This window comes from Acipenser ruthenus, chromosome 7 (genome assembly GCF_902713425.1).
Source record: "Acipenser ruthenus chromosome 7, fAciRut3.2 maternal haplotype, whole genome shotgun sequence".
Taxonomy (NCBI): domain Eukaryota; kingdom Metazoa; phylum Chordata; class Actinopteri; order Acipenseriformes; family Acipenseridae; genus Acipenser; species Acipenser ruthenus.
In genome coordinates, this window is record NC_081195.1 from 1,088,482 (window position 1) to 1,108,477 (window position 19,996).

The 19,996-nt window shown below is 41.0% G+C and overlaps 1 protein-coding gene across 33 annotated transcripts in view; it reads left to right on the forward strand.

Moving 5' to 3' along the window:
* LOC117415467 (actin-binding LIM protein 1-like) overlaps window positions 1–19,996 on the forward strand; it is a 99,387-nt gene that overhangs the window by 62,958 nt on the left and 16,433 nt on the right. For 11 of the 33 annotated variants that reach the window (XM_059026031.1, XM_059026027.1, XM_059026026.1 and 8 more), the window contains exons 7-16: window positions 9,038–9,125; window positions 9,487–9,545; window positions 12,647–12,691; window positions 13,907–13,984; window positions 15,857–16,009; window positions 16,410–16,454; window positions 16,892–16,936; window positions 18,017–18,052; window positions 18,618–18,747; window positions 19,760–19,882. In XM_059026031.1, coding sequence (XP_058882014.1) covers window positions 9,038–9,125; window positions 9,487–9,545; window positions 12,647–12,691; window positions 13,907–13,984; window positions 15,857–16,009; window positions 16,410–16,454; window positions 16,892–16,936; window positions 18,017–18,052; window positions 18,618–18,747; window positions 19,760–19,882 — 802 coding nt within the window. The remainder of the gene's footprint in view (window positions 1–9,037; window positions 9,126–9,486; window positions 9,546–12,646; window positions 12,692–13,906; window positions 13,985–15,856; window positions 16,010–16,409; window positions 16,455–16,891; window positions 16,937–18,016; window positions 18,053–18,617; window positions 18,748–19,759; window positions 19,883–19,996) is intronic. The other 22 variants (XM_059026037.1, XM_034025891.3, XM_034025885.3 and 19 more) reach the window with 11 other exon arrangements.

The following is a 19,996-nucleotide window of genomic DNA, read 5'->3' on the forward strand; positions in this document are numbered from 1 at the left end:
GTGTTGCTTTTCCCACTTCCTGAACTTCAACAGCACATTAATGGAAAAGACTTCTTTAAACATGCTTGTCCTTCAACTCTTTTTTTTTTTTTTCAAAAATTTAGTCGTCGCCAATTATTTTACCCCAGTTTTCACCCCAATTTAGCATGCCCAATTATTATCTGTATTCTCGGCTCATCGCTTGCAAGCCCCCCGCCAACTCGGGAAACGGAGGCTGGTACACGCGTCCTCCAAAACGTGCTCCTGCCAAGCCGTCATTTTTCGCTCTGCAGATCCACAGCAATGCCACCAGACCTATAGTGACGGAGGACAACACAGATCTGGCGGCTCCACTGCAGAGCCACAGGCGCCCTATCGGCCACAGGGGTCGCTGATGCGCGGTGAGCCCTCCCTACCCGGGCAGCGCTCAGCCAATTGTGCTGTGACATAGCCTGGATTTGAACCTGCGATCTCCAGGCTATAGGGCACATCCTGCACTCCACGCGGAGCGCCTTTCCTGGATGCGCCACTCGGGAGCCCCCCTTCAACTCTTTTCAATGCATGTAATCCGTTATAATTTACTGCATTCAATTTGCAGGTGAGTTCAACACCCACCCAAAGGCCAGTGGCTATGGGTTCGAACCTCTGTCGCTGACATGAATGAGCTCAGTCCAAACTGTTAACTCAGTAATGTAATATGATTCTTGGCTTAATAAACAAGGCACGCTGAGGGTCCTTAACTTGAATCATATTGCATCAGCCCCAGCTGCACATAGTCACCACTTGGGAGATGCTCTGTTTCAATGGTTTCAACCTGTGCACTCCCCTCGACTGCAATGCAAGCCAACAAAAAGCATAATTTATTTAATATGACTCAGAAAGGCTTGCAAAAAAGCAAGAGCTCTGTCCACTGGGCTTATATGTGCAACATGTTTATAGACTCACAAAATCCCTTTTAATCCCATGTAGAACTGATTGCTCTTTATTTATGATTGAGATCTATGGCTGTTATCCCTCTCTTGCTGTCTGAGGGAAGTGTACACCCAGTAGAATGAGTTTCCATGGTAACTATACTCTTGTTGGCACCAGGCCATTATTAGACAATCTGATGTTTTCTCCCATGGCCCTGCTTTACCATACATGGCTGGAGGTAATGAAACAGCTGAACTTTAAACTGAAGATTTTATGATAATTACAAAAAGGTACATTTATAATTCTGTTTGTCCTTCGCTAGCCGTACAAAAAATAAGTAAGGGCAAGTGATTATTGCTTTCCTGAAAGCCATTTTTAAAGTGACTTCAGCAGCTTAAAGCTGTTACTAATTATGTGTTCAGTATATTTTATTGGCAAGCTTTAATACAATTTGGAGCCCTTCCTTTGTCCACAAAGCTTATCATTTAGGTTCAAATCCTAACGCTGTGCTCTTCTTGTCTTATTATTATTTATTTCTTAGCAGACACCCTTATCCAGGGCAACTTACAATTGTTACAAGATATCACATTATTTTTACATACAATTACCCAGTTATACAGTTGGGTTTTAACTGGAGCAATCTAGGTAAAGTACCTTGCTCAAGGGTACAGCAGCAGTGTCCCCCACCTGGGATTGAACCCACAACCCTCCGGTCAAGAGCCCAGAGCCCTAACCACTACTCCACACTGCTGCTCATAACAGATGCACATATGGAATGTGTAGTCTGCCTGTCTTACAGCTTGGTGTTAGGGAGGCTGGTGCTCTATTGATAGGACTGGCTGGGTGTTGCGGAGGCTGGTGCTCTATTGGCAGGACTGGATGGGTGTTAGGGAGGCTGGTGCTCTATTGGCAGGACTGGCTGGGTGTTAGGGAGGCTGGTGTGCCCTATTGGTAGGACTGGCTGGGTGGTAGGGAGGCTGGTGCTCTATTGGCAGGACTGGCTGGGTGTTAGGGAGGCTGGTGCTGTATTGGTAGGACTGGCTGGGTGTTAGGGAGGCTGGTGCTCTATTGGCAGGACTGGCTGGGTGGTAGGGAGGCTGGTGCTCTATTGGCAGGACTGGCTGGGTGGTAGGGAGGCTGGTGCTCTATTGGTAGGACTGGCTGGGTGGTAGGGAGGCTGTTGCTCTATTGGCAGGACTGGATGGGTAGTAGGGAGGCTGGTGCTCTATTGGCAGGACTGGCTGGGTGGTAGGGAGGCTGGTGCTCTATTGGCAGGACTGGCTGGGTGGTAGGGAGGCTGGTGATCTATTGGCAGGACTGGCTGGGTGGTAGGGAGGCTGGTGCTCTATTGGCAGGACTGGATGGGTGTTTGGATTTCTTGAACATCTTGGCAGCACAATCCCTGGCACACTGCTGGATTTTGGTGTTTGTTAATCCCACTGAGAATACAGGAAACATCTGGTTCTACTTAGTTTAATTTGTGTGAGAGACAAAAAAGTGAAAGCGTTGCTAGCTATTCCTTTTGTATGCACTAATGGAGTCCTCCTGCTGTGTGCACTAATAGAGTCCTCCTGGTGTGGGTAGTGGTTTTGAAAAAGACTTTCTGCCAGTAGGCAGTTTGATATTTGTTTTACAAACTGGTTTTATAAGGCAGATGGAAACATAAGAGAGTGTAGTGGTTGGAGTGGTTTTAGAAAGCTTATGTTGGATTAGGTGGTGTATTAAGGAATGTAAACAGTGAAACACTGCTGGAAGCTGTAATGGCTACACTCATGTTGCACCAAACACTGTTAAATACCGAGTGCACTCCTACATAAGAGCTTTGTTAAAATTACATGTTTCATTAATATTATAGAGAGGACAGCGAATATCCAGCTGGAGATTGAGAAGCTACTGACTCGTTTTCCCATTGCTATTGAGATATCAATCAAGACATTTCTAAAATAAACTCCAATTCAATGACACATATCCTTCTTTTTGTATTTTTGAATTCAGCACTATTGAGTGTTTAATAGTTACGGATTAGAGATATCAATTAAAAAGTAAATAAAAGGTGTCTTTTGTACTTTAACCATGTATTCATTCCATATACTTACTTCTACCTCAGATACCCTTCATTCTGAGTAAACTGAGACATTAGAGATGAAGCAGGCTAAGGGCCATGATGAATATCGGCTGAAATTTGTAATGCAAATGGGTAAAACTGTGAAGATAAAATTGTACTCATCCCTCAATTGCCATCCACCAGCTGATGTGTAAAGAGTGTGGTGAGAAGGAGTTCATTTTATCTCTTCATTTGGTAGTTTATCTTCTGACATTTCGTTTAAATTGTTCATTGTCTCTTCATGGTTTCCAGAAGCACACGTGCACATCTTTGCATATATTTCATGACACGCTTACGCAGATTGTATCATGGAAGCTGCCATTGATACCTCTTGCAAAGGATTTGATTTAGAAATGGCTATACATAAAGAAGTTACTGGGGTCCTCAATAGTGCTGTAGGTCAGACAATCAGACCTTACCTTTAACATTAGTCAACAGACATAATTGTGCCCTATTCATTTTTCAATCTATAGTTACACCACATGCATATCTTGTGTGGGAAACGTATGACTGAAGAAACTTATGACTGAACCATTTTGAAATGTAAAATGTACGCAGCACAGTGAGTTCTGGGTAAAGAATATTTGCTGTATTACTTTGGGTAATGAGTAAGAGTGACTTACATAAGCATACCATTGAAATATATATATAATGTGTGTGTGTGTGTGTGTGTGTGTGTGTGTGTGTGTGTGTATATATATAGTTCCCTTACTAACTTTATGTCCACCAACAGCACCACTGAAAGAAACTGACAAGCCTCATGGGTCTGATACAGTACTTGTATGTTATAGACTTTCATCAAAGTGCAAGACCCAATTATTCTGACTCATTTGACTTCATTTAGTTCAGAAGGGACAATCCACAGATAGCTGTAAACATCTGCACCAGCTGTTGCTGAATCGTTCACTCTGTGTGTCAGTACACACTGGTGCCTCTTGGGGTTATTAGCATCTGAAAAAGTCATTCATCCTTATACATTGTTTTTGTAGCTGAGTAGGCACAGTATACATGTGTATAATGCCTATTAATTAACCATTCTGTGAATAACTTTGTAAGCTGTATAAATAGGGCCCATTGTGTTCATCTCAGTGATACAAAGATCAGAAATACTGAAAGTGGGTGCCATGGAGCCCAAGGCTTGCAGATCTGAGGGGGCTAGCAGGTTGCGCTGTGTTTAGTAGACCTTGCTTTCAGAAAGTGGGTGCCTTGGAGCCCCTGGCTTGCAGATCTGAGGGGGCTAGCAGATTGCGTTGTCTTTCCTACAAGGCCAATACATGTTTACTTAAATGGAATTTGTCAGAAAGAAAGTTACTTGTAACAACATTGAAGTGTTTTGTTTTTTTTCGCCATTCTGCCATTCTAGTGTTGGCCCTAGTGATTCCACTGACCAACAATATTTAGGCTGTTTGTTCCAGTTGTTAGGTTTTTTGTTATACATTTCTACGGCACTACTAACTGTGCGATAGAAAAACCTAAGACTCTTAACTTCTTATTACAAATCCAACATTTGGCTCAAAATTACTGCATGCATTCTAAATGGAAGTAGGCTACTTTAGAGAATTGATCATGGTTTTGCAATTGATCTTAATCTTACAGTCCACCTTAATCGATTCTCATGCCCATGCTGTTACTTCAATGACATTTAGCATTCTGAGAGATTGTTGTACATCATTGGAAAACTCTAGTTCAGAGCCCCACCCCAGTAAGGAACTGAAACCATGTCAGGATTTCTGCAGGAGTACACAAACCTGCGCTGCAGATGCTGTGCCAGTGATTATTCTGTTTACAGATTAGAACTAGGAAAAGCTGCTATGGTTACAAGTCACATCTGGGCAATATAAAGTAACCATTATAGTATTGAGTCATTGTTAAATTATGGTGATGGACTCTTCTGTTGTTTGATGATCCAGATTTTTGACACTTACCCAATGTGTGTGCGTAATTCTATTGTTTAAACAGAAGTGGGATAAGGCAGGAGGGAATATTGGTCTTGGAGCACAATGCGATACCAGAGAGTGTTCATGAATGACTCATTTATTTATTGACTCCACAACACCTGAGCCAGCTCTGCACCGTAGTGAAATTCATCTTTTTAAATATCCAGTAAATTTTAACATCTAAGCTCATGGGTAACACTTTACATTACATGTCTCTAATTACGATACTAAAGATAATGGTGCTCTCATGGCCATACTAAGTCACTTTTTAAGAGTCTGTTTTCTATTTTTAGTGCCAGATGACATTGCCGAGCTGTCAGATTATAATACAGTTTAGAGTCATGGTAGCTGTCATGCCTAATATTATGCTACTTTAATCGTGTATTTGTTTGAGACCATTTTGAGTATTCCTATGTAATTCTGACCTTTGCATGTCTGAAAAGCAATCCGAAAACTATTTCTGTTGGTCACATTTGATTATACTGTGGGTTTAAGTTGAAAAAAAGAGGATTTTCTTTTCCTTAATCTAGTATTGATATGATTGCATAGGAATACGATTAAAATTATTTGCTTTGTCTATTGCAGATTTCATTTGAACAGTTGCCTACTAACTCCCTACCTGCTTTAAAAATGATCCAGCACTGAAGTTAAACTAATTTTCCAACCCATCTGTCCAAGGGAAATACTTTCAAAGCGTTTGCTTCAGTCTTTAAATTAATTCCCATTCGTAGCCTGTAATAATTCAGCTCTGTAAGCCAATCCTGATATGTGTTTGTATTTTAAAGGTGATTAGTTTTGAGCTTCGTAAGCTACTCAAATTAAAGTGCAGTTTTGTCATCTCTCTCTGACCTCAATGCATGACAGAGGAAATCAGGCCATGCAATCACAGCCCCAGAAGAAATAAGTATTTGATTACATTTTCTTGTCAAGTTGAAGTTACTGTATCTCCACTACATTGGAGACAGGAGGAGACTGTTTCATTTTTAGCTTTTTTGGTCAGTCTTTGCAGGATTATATTTGAGATCAGAAAAGAGGAAAATTAAAGATAATGCATTACAATTACTGTGACAAATTCGGAACTATTTAGCATTCTTTGGTGAAATAGCTTCTAAGGTGGGACATGTTTTTCTTTTTCTTTTATTTTGTCATTTCTGTGACTGGTGGTGAACAGATGGAAACGATCCCTTCAGTGCCCATTGGTGAACTGATGACAGCGCTAGTGAAGCAGTGGAATACAATAAGATGTGAGGCGAGCCGGACTGTTTCCTGTTTAGACTGAGGGTCCGTAGTTTGGTTTAGTGCCAGTGTTTTTTATATACGTTTGCATGTTTGCATGATCATCGCTGTTCATTTCAGCCCTGAGCAGCATCAGCTGTTAGGGCAATGCTGGAGACTTCAGGGTCATGTCTTTGCTGCCCTTGTGTTCAATACTGGAATTCAAAGGTTGCTCAATAGCATTCACTCAGAAAACACGACAGCACCACCGAGTAGATTAAATAGCTTTAGTACCTTCAAAATAATATGTTTCTCTTACACTTTACTATTTAAACCATGAATAACAGAATTTAAAAGGGTTTGTTTGTACGGGTCCACAGAGACATTCTTTGCACAATTTTATTCATAACACCACATGATTTAAATTGATACCAGATTTTTTAAATACATTCTTTGGCATAGCATCCTTGTAAAAATAGAGCATTTTAACACTGTAGTCTTTTGCATTTGCAGCATTACCATGGGTTTCTGAGATTGTAGCATTTTAACCCTCTAGTCTTTTTTCTGGCAAAACACACTAGGCCTGTGTTACTTGAGCGTTTGGCAGATGTTTATCCTGCACTCTACTCTCGATTGCATTCACCTGGTGTGGCTTACGACAGAGCAAAGACACTTTTCATGAGTCACACTTGTGTTCCACACTGTTCCTTCTCCAAAGCTTGTCTCTACATGATTTTGTTTTTCTTAAGTCTTACCCGTTTAGGTTGCATGTACTGTATACAGTACTTTATTGACTACAGTTGTAAACGTGATTGTTTTTTTTGTTCACATACTGGATACCTCAATGAGAGGTGGAACTGGAGCAGCTATATATAGCCTCTGGTTAAACCTGGTGCGCTTGTCTAACTGGCCCAGTGTTTTTCGTACCTCTTTTCCTGTCCTGAAGTGAAGGCAGCAAAGTTTGCAAGGTTCTCATTTCAAGTCAAAACTAAGTTGGGTGATTGTAGTGAAATTAAGCAGTGAACACACAAACAAAACGAACTTCGAAGCTGCTTTAATACTTCTTTCAGCCTTTGCTTTAGACCCAGCCTTGTTGGCGCAAAGACACCTTTCCTGTTTTGAAAAGGAGTCTTCAACAGGTTAAATAGATCTGCACTCACAAAGAGAGGATGATGTCACTGTTTCCTCGCCATCAGATTTGGAGCGATGTGAGCGAGGGCAGCACCTGTGTGAAGGGTCAGCACAGTGCAGCAAGCAGCAAAGAGAAACACCTGCCTGCTTGCAGACTGTGTGGGTAGAGAGCCCTAGTAAATGAGGAGGTGGTCTAGAATTGGTTAAACCTGAGTACACTTGCTGTAGGCTGACAGTATGGGCTAGTGCTATGAGTAAGGGCAAACATGTTGAGGCATGTTGTTAACTAAGAAGTAGAATTTGACAAATTGTTGCAGTATGGTCAATTCATTTTCCAAAGTCATTGCTAAATAATCAATGTATCTGACAGCAAATTGTGGAATTTCTAAAAATCCATCAAATATATTTTAGATATTGTTATGTCGAGGTAAGGTAATTTATTGTGTTCCCTGTCTTAATAGGCCACTGTTATGTTGCTGTTTTTTTTTTTTTTTTAACATAGTATTCCTGTTCCATTGGAGCGTAAGTGGATTCCCAAGTAGAGATTGGAAAGGGATTTGATCAATTATTTCTTACTGTGGGTTGTGTTACATTAATCATAACAGAGAAAATTATGTGGGAAGAAAATCTGTGCGGATGTTTTTCATGACCATATCCATCTGAGATCAAATTAACTGCCTGCGTTTATTCATTCAATATACTGTGTATTTTACATCAAACCATGCTGTCTTAAAGAGCCAGTTTGATTATGGTGAACTTACCTGAAAGAAAGATGACCAGGTAGATCCACACACTTGCAGAAGAAAGGTCATTCAGATATCTAGATGGAAATACAGATAGAGACTGGACCTGTCAGCTCTTTCCATGGCAGCTGTGGTTTGCTGAGGTCAAAAAAGCATCAAGTTAAAGGTATGCCCTCTGTAGATTGTATTTTTCTAAATGAAACATGATAGTCCACAGTAGAACATTTAATTCCCAACGGAGCAGAGCAAGCACACCTGCCCTTTCAGTTCGTTAACACAGCGTTGGTATTGTGAGGCAGAAGTCCCTGATCAGCCTATGGTTCTCTCCCACCAGAGGAATATGCTTAAGGGAAAACAGGGCAATAAAAGGCACCTGTCATCACTGCCCTCTGAAGGCATGGCTCACTCGGATTGCAGAGTGACAGAGTCTTGTAGTCATTGCTGAGAACTGTAGCAAGATAATCCTGCAGGACTTCCCATAAAGGAAGTCCCCAGTGATGCTAAAAGCAACCTTTGTGACTGGGTTTTTATTATTGGGGTTCATTGAAAGAAAGAATACTATATATGAGAAGTCTTTCATAGGAGGGGTTCATGTTGGCTCCATCTCTGAGTTTCTGATATTCGGAAGGTACAATAGTGGAAAGTGGGTTTGTTACTTTACACAGAGCTGCCTCTTCTGCAAGCTTCTTTTAAGCTGCAATGTGGAACTCACTGTAGTATGTGAAATAACAACATTTGGGTGAGTTGCTGCAGAAGAGAAGTTTACTGTAAAGACTTAATTGTCACTTGAAAGGGCTATTCTTTAGTACCTTGGGGTAACACTCACACTGTACTCCACAGCTTGGAAGAAAACTACAGAGACACAACAGCTACAGTAGTTTAACCAAGGCTCTGTTATCATAGGTAGAAACATACTGTAGCTTGCTGGTGTGGTGAGAGCAGGATAGCACTTTGATTCTCTCCTGGGGTGTTATTAATAGGAACAAAATTACTGATTGAGTGCTTTCATTTTGCAGGCAGGAGACAAACACTATCACCCCAGCTGTGCACGATGCAGCAGGTGCAATCAAATGTTTACAGAAGGAGAAGAAATGTACCTGCAAGGTAAGAGCAGAGCTCCTGTGTCACCAGCTCACAGAAATGAATGTCAACATTATCACCTAGTTCAATCACAATGTCCTGCATATGTCTCACAGAAAACTCGTGGTATGTTTTGGTGTTCAGGTCAGGGCGTGCTGTAGGGTGGTGAAGGTAAATTATGCTGTAGAATGGGAAGAATAAGAGAAACTGACTGGACCATGTTTCTCAGTTTGAAATTCAGCAGAAGATGATCTTAGGTTTAGAGAAATGAATTCCCATGCTTGACAAATGTTGTGTCAAAATGTTGTGTCAGAATGATTCTACAGAGCTGTTCACAAACTACATGAATACAATTTTCGGTGATAAAATTCTTTTTTTATTCAAGGTTCAACTGTTTGGCATCCAGATTGTAAGAATTCAAGCAGAGCTGAAGAAAAGCAAAGGGTAAGATAAGAGCACCGATAAATAGAACCTTTTTAAATGATTATTATACCGTAGATTCAAATCATTCGTCATTGTTTTATATGCATTGACTAATCAGAGATGGAGTTACAGAATACAAGGAAAATGAACATGTACATAATGGCAACAAACCTTCACAAACAACCTTTATCAATAACAATCAGGTATACAAAGGCCAGCAAAATAGCTTGATAATACAAGCAAAAACACTGATTTCAACTGGATCAGAATCGTGTGGTCATCTCTCAGTTCCATGTTAGTAATTTCCAGGGGCATATGTTAATTTCTGTGATGCTGCATTAGTCAATACCCCAAACCAGCAGAGAGTGGCTATTGAAGAACAATGGAAACTTTGTCGAGGGCAGGTTAAGAATCCCACAGCCCATCTCAGGTTTGGAACTCAATACTAACGGGAAGGGGTTAGGAGGTCAGAGGCTAATATATACAGGAAATTGAATAAAGAGAGACCTTAGAAGACATAGGTGATTATCTATCTTTGCCTTGTTTATGAATGCATTTGTATTTCAAACAGCGTCTTTGTCCCATCAGAAGTAATCTCATGTAAGCACGGTATGTGTTCACGGTATGAGTATTTATTGCATTTGTGGTCAATATGGTGTTTCTTCTTAGATATCAGGACAGCATCAAAGCACACAGCGCCCCTCCTCTGGGTCCTTTAATCGCAAAAGTCTGATGCTGCGCAGACCACAGTCTACAGAGGTTTGCTGTTGAATGCTACTGGTGTTATACCTCCCTTAACCAATTCCATTCCTGCTTGATCACTTTGTCCGAGGTGCAGAGATTTGCTGTATCGTTGCCATTGTTGCCATCACCAACTGCACACACATCATTTTGAACTATTTTCGCAGCAGGGAGAGTGTGGCTGTATAGTGCACTACAGGAACGGCAACAGAACATTGAGGGCCAAGTTTTCACAGCTCAGAGCTGCTGGAACAATGCATCCAGTTAAGTTACCACACCAGAAATAAACAACTCACAACAGTGGATTGATTCGAGGGGGGGGGGGGCTAGTCTTAAGTTATTTCAGAATTATTTTAGAATTATAATTGGTGTTTTTCCTCTCAGAAAAAATCGCTAGCAACAATTTGGAGTTAAAAAACTTGGGACAGTCTTGACAAAGTAAGAGAGAAGTAGGGCGGATATAGTCTACACTCAAAGTGCGGTTTGTAATTATTCTCTTGAGGGTTAGGGGTTAAAGCAATGTTTGAACTAGACTGACTAGGATTCATACAGGGGTCTTAAATGTTTTTGCAGCTTGCAATTGCCTCCAATAAAATTCTCTCTTGAAGCATTTTCAATAGCACTAGTCTTTACAAGTGAATGACAGGAATACTTAAATTAATTATGTGCATATTATTGACTTGAAGTAAATAAAACTAGTTTTTTTTCAGCACCCACAATCCCTATGGAAACCAATCATTTGATACAGTATGAAGTGACAGCTAATGATTGCTAAAACAAACTCATGTTAACACTGAATCCCACACAACTACTGCACACACTGGTCACCATGACAGCTTTTTGATACTGAAAAATGACGTAGGAAAACCATGATTCATCGTTGCTCCTCCGTGAGTTAATCTTTGTCATCCAGTGCTTCAGTTCACTGGAAGAAAAGGATCTTGGTGCAGAATCCATGTAACACACCAGCATTCAAAACTGAATCGCCTTACTCCTTCTTACATGTATACCTGAATCACCTTTCTCCTTCTTACATGTATACCTGACTATACCGGACTCCTCTGTTGTTCCTCTTCATGTTTGCTCATGCCACTGTGTAACATTAGCAGGTATTGTGAAGTGCTGAACTCACTGCTCAGTGATGCACTTGAATGCTGATTGCAAGCAGTAAAGTCAATTCATCAGTGGTCATTAAAGAGCATTGATTACCCTTGAATATAATTCTGAAAGACTAAATCCAGGTATTTATTATGCAGTGCAATGGATTTTTTTTCCATATCAGAGCACCTTGCTTCTGTTTAATGCTTGACCCACAGTGGTATATCTAATGATAACCCTCTACCACAATAAGAATAATGTTGTTAAAAATGAATACTGAGACTTTTCAGAACAGAAAGCCACACTGGCACAGTGTTGGAATGCCTCACAGCTTGCAAGTCTGTCCGTGTCCCTGAGCTTGTGTTGTCTAGTTCCCACACACATGTGGCGTGACGAGGTGCCTGTGGCTGTAATATATTACTGTTCATGTCAGCCTGGCTGGACAGGTGGTTCTGAGGTGTAAAGGTGTAAATAGGCAAGCAGTTTTCATGTGTTGTTTTTTCCTTCCCTTACACTGTTATGGTGTTTGCAATAACTCAGAGTGGTTCTGTTTTCTGTACCTTCAATATTGTGTGTACCATTTTTCTCTAAATATGCCTTCATCTGCCTTTGAGCTTGCTTTGAGCTTGTCTGTAAAAACCTAATTCCTGGGACTGAACATCCGTCCTCATTCCATTCAAAGCATGCTGTATGACAATGTGACCCGCCCCACCTACTCTCTCTGTCTATTGTGGTGAGTGGGTAGGGCTGACATATGATTGACATATGATTTGAACGGAATGTCCTGGCACTTAGGATACTCCAAACAAGCTCAAAGCAAGCTCACAGTCAGGTAAAGGCAGGTTTAGAGAAAACAATGATAATTGCTCACTATTGGAGCACCAGAACCCAGATTCACAAATGCCATAGAATAGCTAGGGAAATCTAAAAAAATGTTTTATTTCAATGCCATTTGAAATGACCTAATAGAACAGAACAGCAGGCTGAAAGCTGAAGTAGTTGTATTATCTATCATGGATTTTATTGAAACTAAATTATTTCGTTTAAATACTTGCAATATATAGAGGGTTATGAAGAAGCTTGTTGTTTGGTACAGACCCGAGGGCTTTTGAAAGTGATGATTCTGAATGACTCACAGGCTGTTGTGTGCACTGTGCAGCACTGTGGGTGTGAGCTAGACCCATAAAGAACAGAAACAGTGATCAATAAAGACAGGGGACATACCATGGAGCTGCTGTTCTGTCATCTGGGATACAAAATGAAAAATGTTCCTTCCTCCACAGCTGTTACCTCCTTCAATAATGAGCATCAACAAAACAGAAAGGCAGGTACTGTATGAGCTATTGGCTGTGCGATGACATCATTCTGTGTGTTCCATAAGCAGGGTTACTGCAACACCCTTGCAGGGGTCGGCCTGCAGCTCACCATTCCCTTCGTTCTCATTGAAGCCCATGTGCATCTGCACCTCACTGAACTGAGCCACAGCTTGCAAGATCTGGATCCACCAAGCTGATGGCCGCCCATGTGCATCTGCACCCCCTCTGAGCTGAGCCACGGATTGCAAAATCTGGATCCACCAAGCGGGTAGCCTGTATTGCATCTTCCAGAATGGGCCACCTTCCATTGAGAATTTAATTGCACAGAGTTCTCCATGAGCACCACGCCCACATCTGTTTTGTATCAGTGACGTGCCTGTGCTTTGAACAGCTATAGCCAGGGAACTGCAGACTGCCTTCAAAACAAACACGGCAGTGAAACACATTGAACTCATACTAAAGGGTGAGCATGGCCACCCAAGCTTTCACAGCACTGTTTCAAGTGTTTCTATTCACCAGAATAGGAAGAGCTATAGCTGTTGAAATGGTTCATCCTCCATTGAACCGCAAGACCATTTTCATTGCTGTGTATCATGTGACTAGTAATTTGATGTACAGCCCTGATGTTCTAATGTTCTATTTGTTTATATATATATATATATATATATATATATATATATATATATATATATATATATATATATTAAAAATACAATTTTTAATAAAAACAAATGGTGGTGCTAAAACTGTTGCTCTGCCCTTTGGAACCAGATTTCTTATCTCCACTTCTTTTGTACAGAAAACGTGCTAGCTTAAACTTGAAAATCATGATACAATTCAGTTTCAGCTGTATAGCGTAGGCAGGCATTTTTTAAATGTATATAACACAGTATTTTAATAGACCGACATTTACACCAGTCCGATATGGTTTCCACTGTTCGTCTTGGAATTTCTTTTAGGATGAAATGACTCATTTGTTCCTCAACAGCTGATAGCGATTCAAGGAAATCATTTCCTTGAAGTACTGAAGACAAGCCCATATTGCATCTGCTACTAGATCCTGTATGCATGTGTGTGAGTGCACAAACGGAACAGTGGGGCGGTTGCATTCCACAGCCCTGCTCCCATGTAGATCTCAGACAGTCAATTCTCCTTCTTTCTTCTGCTCATTCCAGGCCCTGAATGAGAAAAGACATGCTGTTTTAACCAATGTATCCTCTATTGCAGCCCACAAGATCATCCTCCGAAAGTATTTCTTCCAGACCTGGTTCAAGTATACCTGGCTCACCGGGCCACACCATCTATGTGAGTGCTGTCTTCGTTATCTTGTTCGGATAACTTTCTTTTTTTTCTAGGCTCATGCATCTGGAATTGAGTGAAAACAAAAAAAACAAACTGAACAGCAAAGCCACTGAAACAGCTAGAACAAAACTGAGCGTTTTAATGTTATAAATATGCTGGAATCCCCACTCTGCTAATGTACGTAGTGAAATACGCCTCAGTGTTGCTCCTCCCTGAACACCTGCGCCTGTTGTCCAATGGGATTAGAAACCTGTCACGCACTCACTGCATCATACATTCCATTCTCCTGCAGGGCTGCTGTGCAGTGCACCTCCCCCTCCCCTCCCCGAAATAAAAACAAGCACTGTTATTTGAACACCCGAGCTGCAGGACCTTCAAGAACAGAGTTACATATAAAAATGCTTCATACTGTATAATGTACCTGTATTAGACAGCAAAGGACGTTGTTATTGCTTATGCCTAGTATGCAGTTTGGTTTCTTTGCAATGCAGATGAGGAGTGCTTTGAAATGTGATACATGTCAAACATAGACTGATCAACTAGCCTGTGTAGATTGAATCTTTCAATGATTTTAAAGCCTAAACTGTTACACTTAGTTCAGTGAAGCGACGCAAAGCATTTTTATGAAAGGGAAGCAGCCACTCTTCAAACTTAAACAAGTTTTGTTAATTAAAAAAAAGGCAGGCAGCAGATTCCATTAACGAGTTCCTATGTTTTTTAATGCAGTCTTTGGTTCATGCATCAATACCAGTGTACTGCTTACTAGAGCCCAACAGCAAAATACCTCAAAGAAACCGGATTGTATTCGATACCACACAAGCCTAATTGTAATGGTTCTTTTAAAAAGTGACCATTTTGGTGTTTTTTTGCGGACGCTTGTTTGACATTACATTGCCGGCATCCACATGGGCCATGGCTCTTAATTGGTACAGTCTGTGGAACCTGCAGATCAGCTAGGGGCGCTGAGTCTTTCAGAACACTATCATGCATGCCAATGAGATACACATCCCGGTGCCCAGCAGCAGCCCTGGAGATACAAGCCGTGTAGCACTGGTGTGCTGAAGCAGCGTCTTCCAAGACAGCCATCATCTCCTTGGGCATCTAGACTGTAAACTCTGCAGATTACCTTGTCATTATACAGCAGTGAGCACATTTATTACAACACCCCAGTGCTTCTGTAGTTTTGATTTGTTGTGCATATGAAATCAAACCACTGTACTGAAAATCTTAGAAAACTGTCAAAATAGGCAAATTAGTGATTGTCAAATTCAGCTGATGCTGTAATAAATGTGCCACTGTGCTACTGTACATTCCGAGGATCCCAGACCTCTGAAGTCCATTCCGGTGTGAGCAGAGAGCAGTGCCTGCAATGTGTTTTATTAATAAGGCTTCCACGTTCCCTACATTACATGGTTTTCATGAAGGAAATACACCGAAAGGAGCAGTTTGTACTCTGCTTTGACCAAAGTGAGTCTATCTTAGCGGATGCTGACGTCTGTTGGCCGGTTTAGCGCTATGCCTGTAAGCAGGTGCTTTAGCTCATGAAATATTCTCTTTGTGTATTCATCAGCATTCTTGGACAACAAAACATAGAGAGCATGCATCAATGTATACAAGTATATAGTACATGATTCGATGATTAGTTTTCAGTCAATTTCTGGTTGTTGATGGTAAAGTGTACTGTACATGCACTATATTTTACTGTGTATGGACCCATCACTAATTCTGTACAGGGAAGTCAGAGCACTATATTGATAAGGTCCACATGCTTGCTCCTCACAGTGTATATTACCTTCATGAATAGCTCCAGTTTGTGTGTGTGTTTCAAAGATACATTTTCCTTGTAACTTACTTCCTCTCTGTATGTCTCCCCAGGCAAAAGTAGACAATGAGATCCTTGATTATAAGGACTTAGCTGCAATCCCCAAAGTCAAGGCAATTTATGACATTGAGCGCCCAGATTTGATTACCTATGAACCCTTTTACTCCATCACCGAGGAGAGCCAGGAAAGGCAGAGTTTGGGAGAGGTAATTCACCTTTTGCCTGCTCTATTTTTGCACAGCTGATTTCCTGGCATTTCTTTGATCCTCCCAATGATACAGATAACACAGCCTGGGATTTGCATGGAGTTCTCCCAGCATACTATTTGTAATGTACTTCTTCAAAGTTTATTCATTGATATCATTGATATGCAGAGTCTTACATGTGCCCTGATATCGCCCTGATATCACCAGGTGCAGCCTGTGAGGATGACTTCTGAAAACCTTGAACTCTGACGCCTGGTTCATATTTTATATTTCACCTGTGTGGCAGAGCTCTTTACATGTATTCAGGTGGACGTAACACCATACGCGTAATGAATTAGTTAGTAAGAGTGCATGTTAAATTAAGCTTGTGCTTAATAAAAGATACATCTTTTATTGACAGCCTCAGGCCCCTAAATGTGACAGATCACCCATGCCGGAAGAACGAGTAAGTTGGTTCTGTGCTCTGAGAACAAATATAATCAACTAACTCTGTAGTGTTCTGCATGCGTCTGACTACAGTCAATTAAAACTCATTTCTAGCGGAACACTTTTAATTTAATTCATGGTATTTTTTATTCTATGAACTAGGAATCCCTGCAAGTAATACGATGTGGGTATTGTCTCCCGTTCTAGATGACACGACTCATGCGATCAAAATGTATATCATTTATATTAAATGGCAAATTTATTTACGTCATTAATCTGTTTCAAACTAACCCTTGAATGCACTTCAGATTGACAAGGATGTGTTCTGTTTCACGTCCTAGCAGTCCTTCTTTCCAATGAGCACTTAATCAAACAATTCTCGAAAACCCGCTTCTACACTTTACTTCCGATGTCATCGTCACTCTCTAATCATCACAACTCCACTTTCGTTGACAGCCCCAGAGTCCTAGTAGCGACAGCTCACCTAGGTGCAGTGAAACAGTAAGTCAGCAACAAGCATGAACACTGAAACTCATAACCAAACTTGTTGTTCTGGAATTGCTCTGGGTTGTGTAGTAAAGGAGCTGGTGAACGTACTAAAAGCTTATATAACTAACAGTGGTGATGGGATGGTAAGAAACGCATCATGTGCTGGAATGGCAGGATTTAAGATGAAGTTTACAGGAGGTGGTGGCAAAAGCAAGAATAAAAGTAAAAAAGCACTTCCTTGCATTTTGAGTCTTTCTTGACTTATTAATTAGTAATATCGGCATGCCAGGTTCTTTCTTCCAGACAATCTAGCACACGTGGATCAACTGGCATGGCTGTGTCATGATAAACTTGTTACGAGCTGCCTTCTAGTGAAAAGCTGCATTTTGCAAGAGTGCCACCTGCTGTCAGTTAAACATGCTGAAAATCCAACAAAAAAACATTCAGCAGGCTTGTGGGCGTATAATCACTGAAACCACTTGGCAGTCAAAAAACAAAGCTATATATTTCTGAAACCTGGCCGTCTTGGCAGTTGCTATAGTTACTATTGTCCTAAATTCTTCTTCTCTATCCAGTTCCTTACACTTGCGCTGTGTATTGTGGTAAAACACCCAAGCTGCATATATATTATTCTGATAAAGTCATATTCTCAGTGTATTCTTCAGTGATTTAGAGGCTCAGCTGGTTGTTATCTAGAAAGCCATGTTCACTAGACGGGGGTTTTCACTGCGCTGTGGGCTAATGTTATTCCAACTAACATCTTTCCATCTTAAACCCTTACTCAGCTTTCCTCTTCCTTTGATGGGATGCAACTGTGCTGTATCACTGTACACTAATGAGATCTTTCCCTTTAAATTAATATGTTTTGTTTTTTTCCTTAAATGCCAAATTATAAAAGAAATAGTTCAAAAATACAATCCTGTAAAATGTAAAAGTGTGTCGTTGGATGCCTATAAATGCTGCCGTCTTGATGAATCCATCTTCTTCAAGAAGCTGTATTTTAAATAAGTGTTTTTGTTATTTAATTTTACCTGAATGATTAACTGCTTTTGTCATGAGGAAACAGACTATTTCATTTTTTTTTTCTTTCAGTCTCCAAGGACGCTGTCTCCTTCACCATCCGCAGAAGTGAGTAACAGCAGCAAAGTGCAATAATGCTGATTGTAAAATACTAGAACAGAGAACAATCATGCAGACAATGGATTTCCAGGCAATGGTTGCTAGGACCTCACCTATCAGCTGTATGCTGTGCCAACGTCAGCTGTGTGGTGTAGGCCAGGCATATCTTTCAACCTGTAATATCTGATGAAGAAATGTTTTGCAATTGTTTGTAATAATCTTTGGTCTATTTGCTATCCAAAAGCAGTGTCTGCCCCCATTCTTTTATATATATAATTTATTTTATAACAGACACCCTTTTCCAGAGCAACTTACAATTGTTACAAGATATCACATTATTTTTACATACAATTACCCAGTTATACAGTTGGGTTTTTACTGGAGCAATCTAGGTAAAGTACCTTGCTCAAGGGTACAGCAGCAGTGTCCCCCACCTGGGATTGAACCCACGACCCTCCGGTCAAGAGTCCAAAGCCCTAACCACTACTCCACACTGCTGCGTATAGCTTTTGATGCCGTGGTAACTACACTCACTTATATATATATATATATTCTTCCTTTCTGGGAATCTCAGGGTTACCATGACATGCGGGAGCGCATGATCCACAGATCCACGAGTCAAGGATCAATCAGCTCTCCGATCTACAGCCGTCACAACTACACACCCACTTTGCCCCGCTCCCCCCAGCACTTTCACAGACCTGGTGAGTGCATGCAGGCCTCCGTATTGGAATACAGTGTGTGGGCTTCGGTCATTCACACCAAATACAATTCCATGACTGGTCGTTTGTAATTGTTTTACAGTCTTGTGCCTGTGTTAAAGTTTTTTAGTGTGCTACATGTCCCTCCTGGTAGATATTATTTCTTCAAAGGCCTTGAAATAAAGACAGAAAAAAAACTTTTTGGCAGCGTTTCATATAAATACCATTTTGAAAGTTGCAATCCTATTGGTGCTGTTTTTAAAAGAGATAACGTTTAGCTTGTATTTTGAAGCGGTGGTCTGCTGTTTCATGCTGTGTTTTTCTTAGCATATTTACTGCTAGGCATGACTCAATTCTAGCCATGTAAATTACCGTGAGTATTTTGAGAAGCTGGTTAAAACAGTAAAATAAGGTAATGTATTTGGGATTTCATCCAAAGCCTGAAAAAAAGTTTTGACTTTAGATAACTAGACCTGAATGAGATAAAAACAAAAACAGATATTGTTGGGTTGCTGAGATAGAATCCGCTTGCTGTTATATAAAATAGAAACACAGTGTCAGCTGGCTGAAATGAACACCATGAAAAGCTCACACCCAGACAATGGCTAAAGCTGAAATGCAGACCCTGACCGCACTCCATTCTAAAACAAGGCTGGGAAGCCCTCCTTATTGGTTATTTTACTTTGTGTTTCGCTCCCTTCTTTAACCCTTTCTGTATTACCAGTTACCTTGCGCTTTATCCTTGTTTCTTCCTACTTGTTTTTCAGTTGCTGAACAGTTTGTGCTTTATTTCCTTTGGAGTGTTCTTTCTCGCTCTCTCACTCTCTCTCTTTCTCTCTCTTTCTCTCACACTTTCTCTCTCTCACTCTGTCTTCTCTTTATCTCTCTCTCGCTCTCTTCTCTCTCTCTCTCTCTCTCTCTCTCTCTCTCTCTCTCTCTCTTCCTGGTTTCTTTCTCATGTCTGTTTTCCTTGCTTCCGTCCTCCCCCTGACCCCATTACCCCTTGCTGCTGCAGAGCTGCTCTCTTCTCCTGCAGTGCAGCGTCTGCCCTACCTGCACACTAGCAGTTTCAGCTCCAGCCACAATGACTCCCGCCCCACCTCCCCATTCCGACACCACTTCATCCCCCATAATAAAGGTAAGGAGCAAGGCCTCTCAAGCTGCCAGCACCATCTCTTTAATCAGCTTCCAAGCTCCGACACACCAGAATAAGGTTGATCCCAACAGTGCATTCTGTTCCCAGACAATTGTC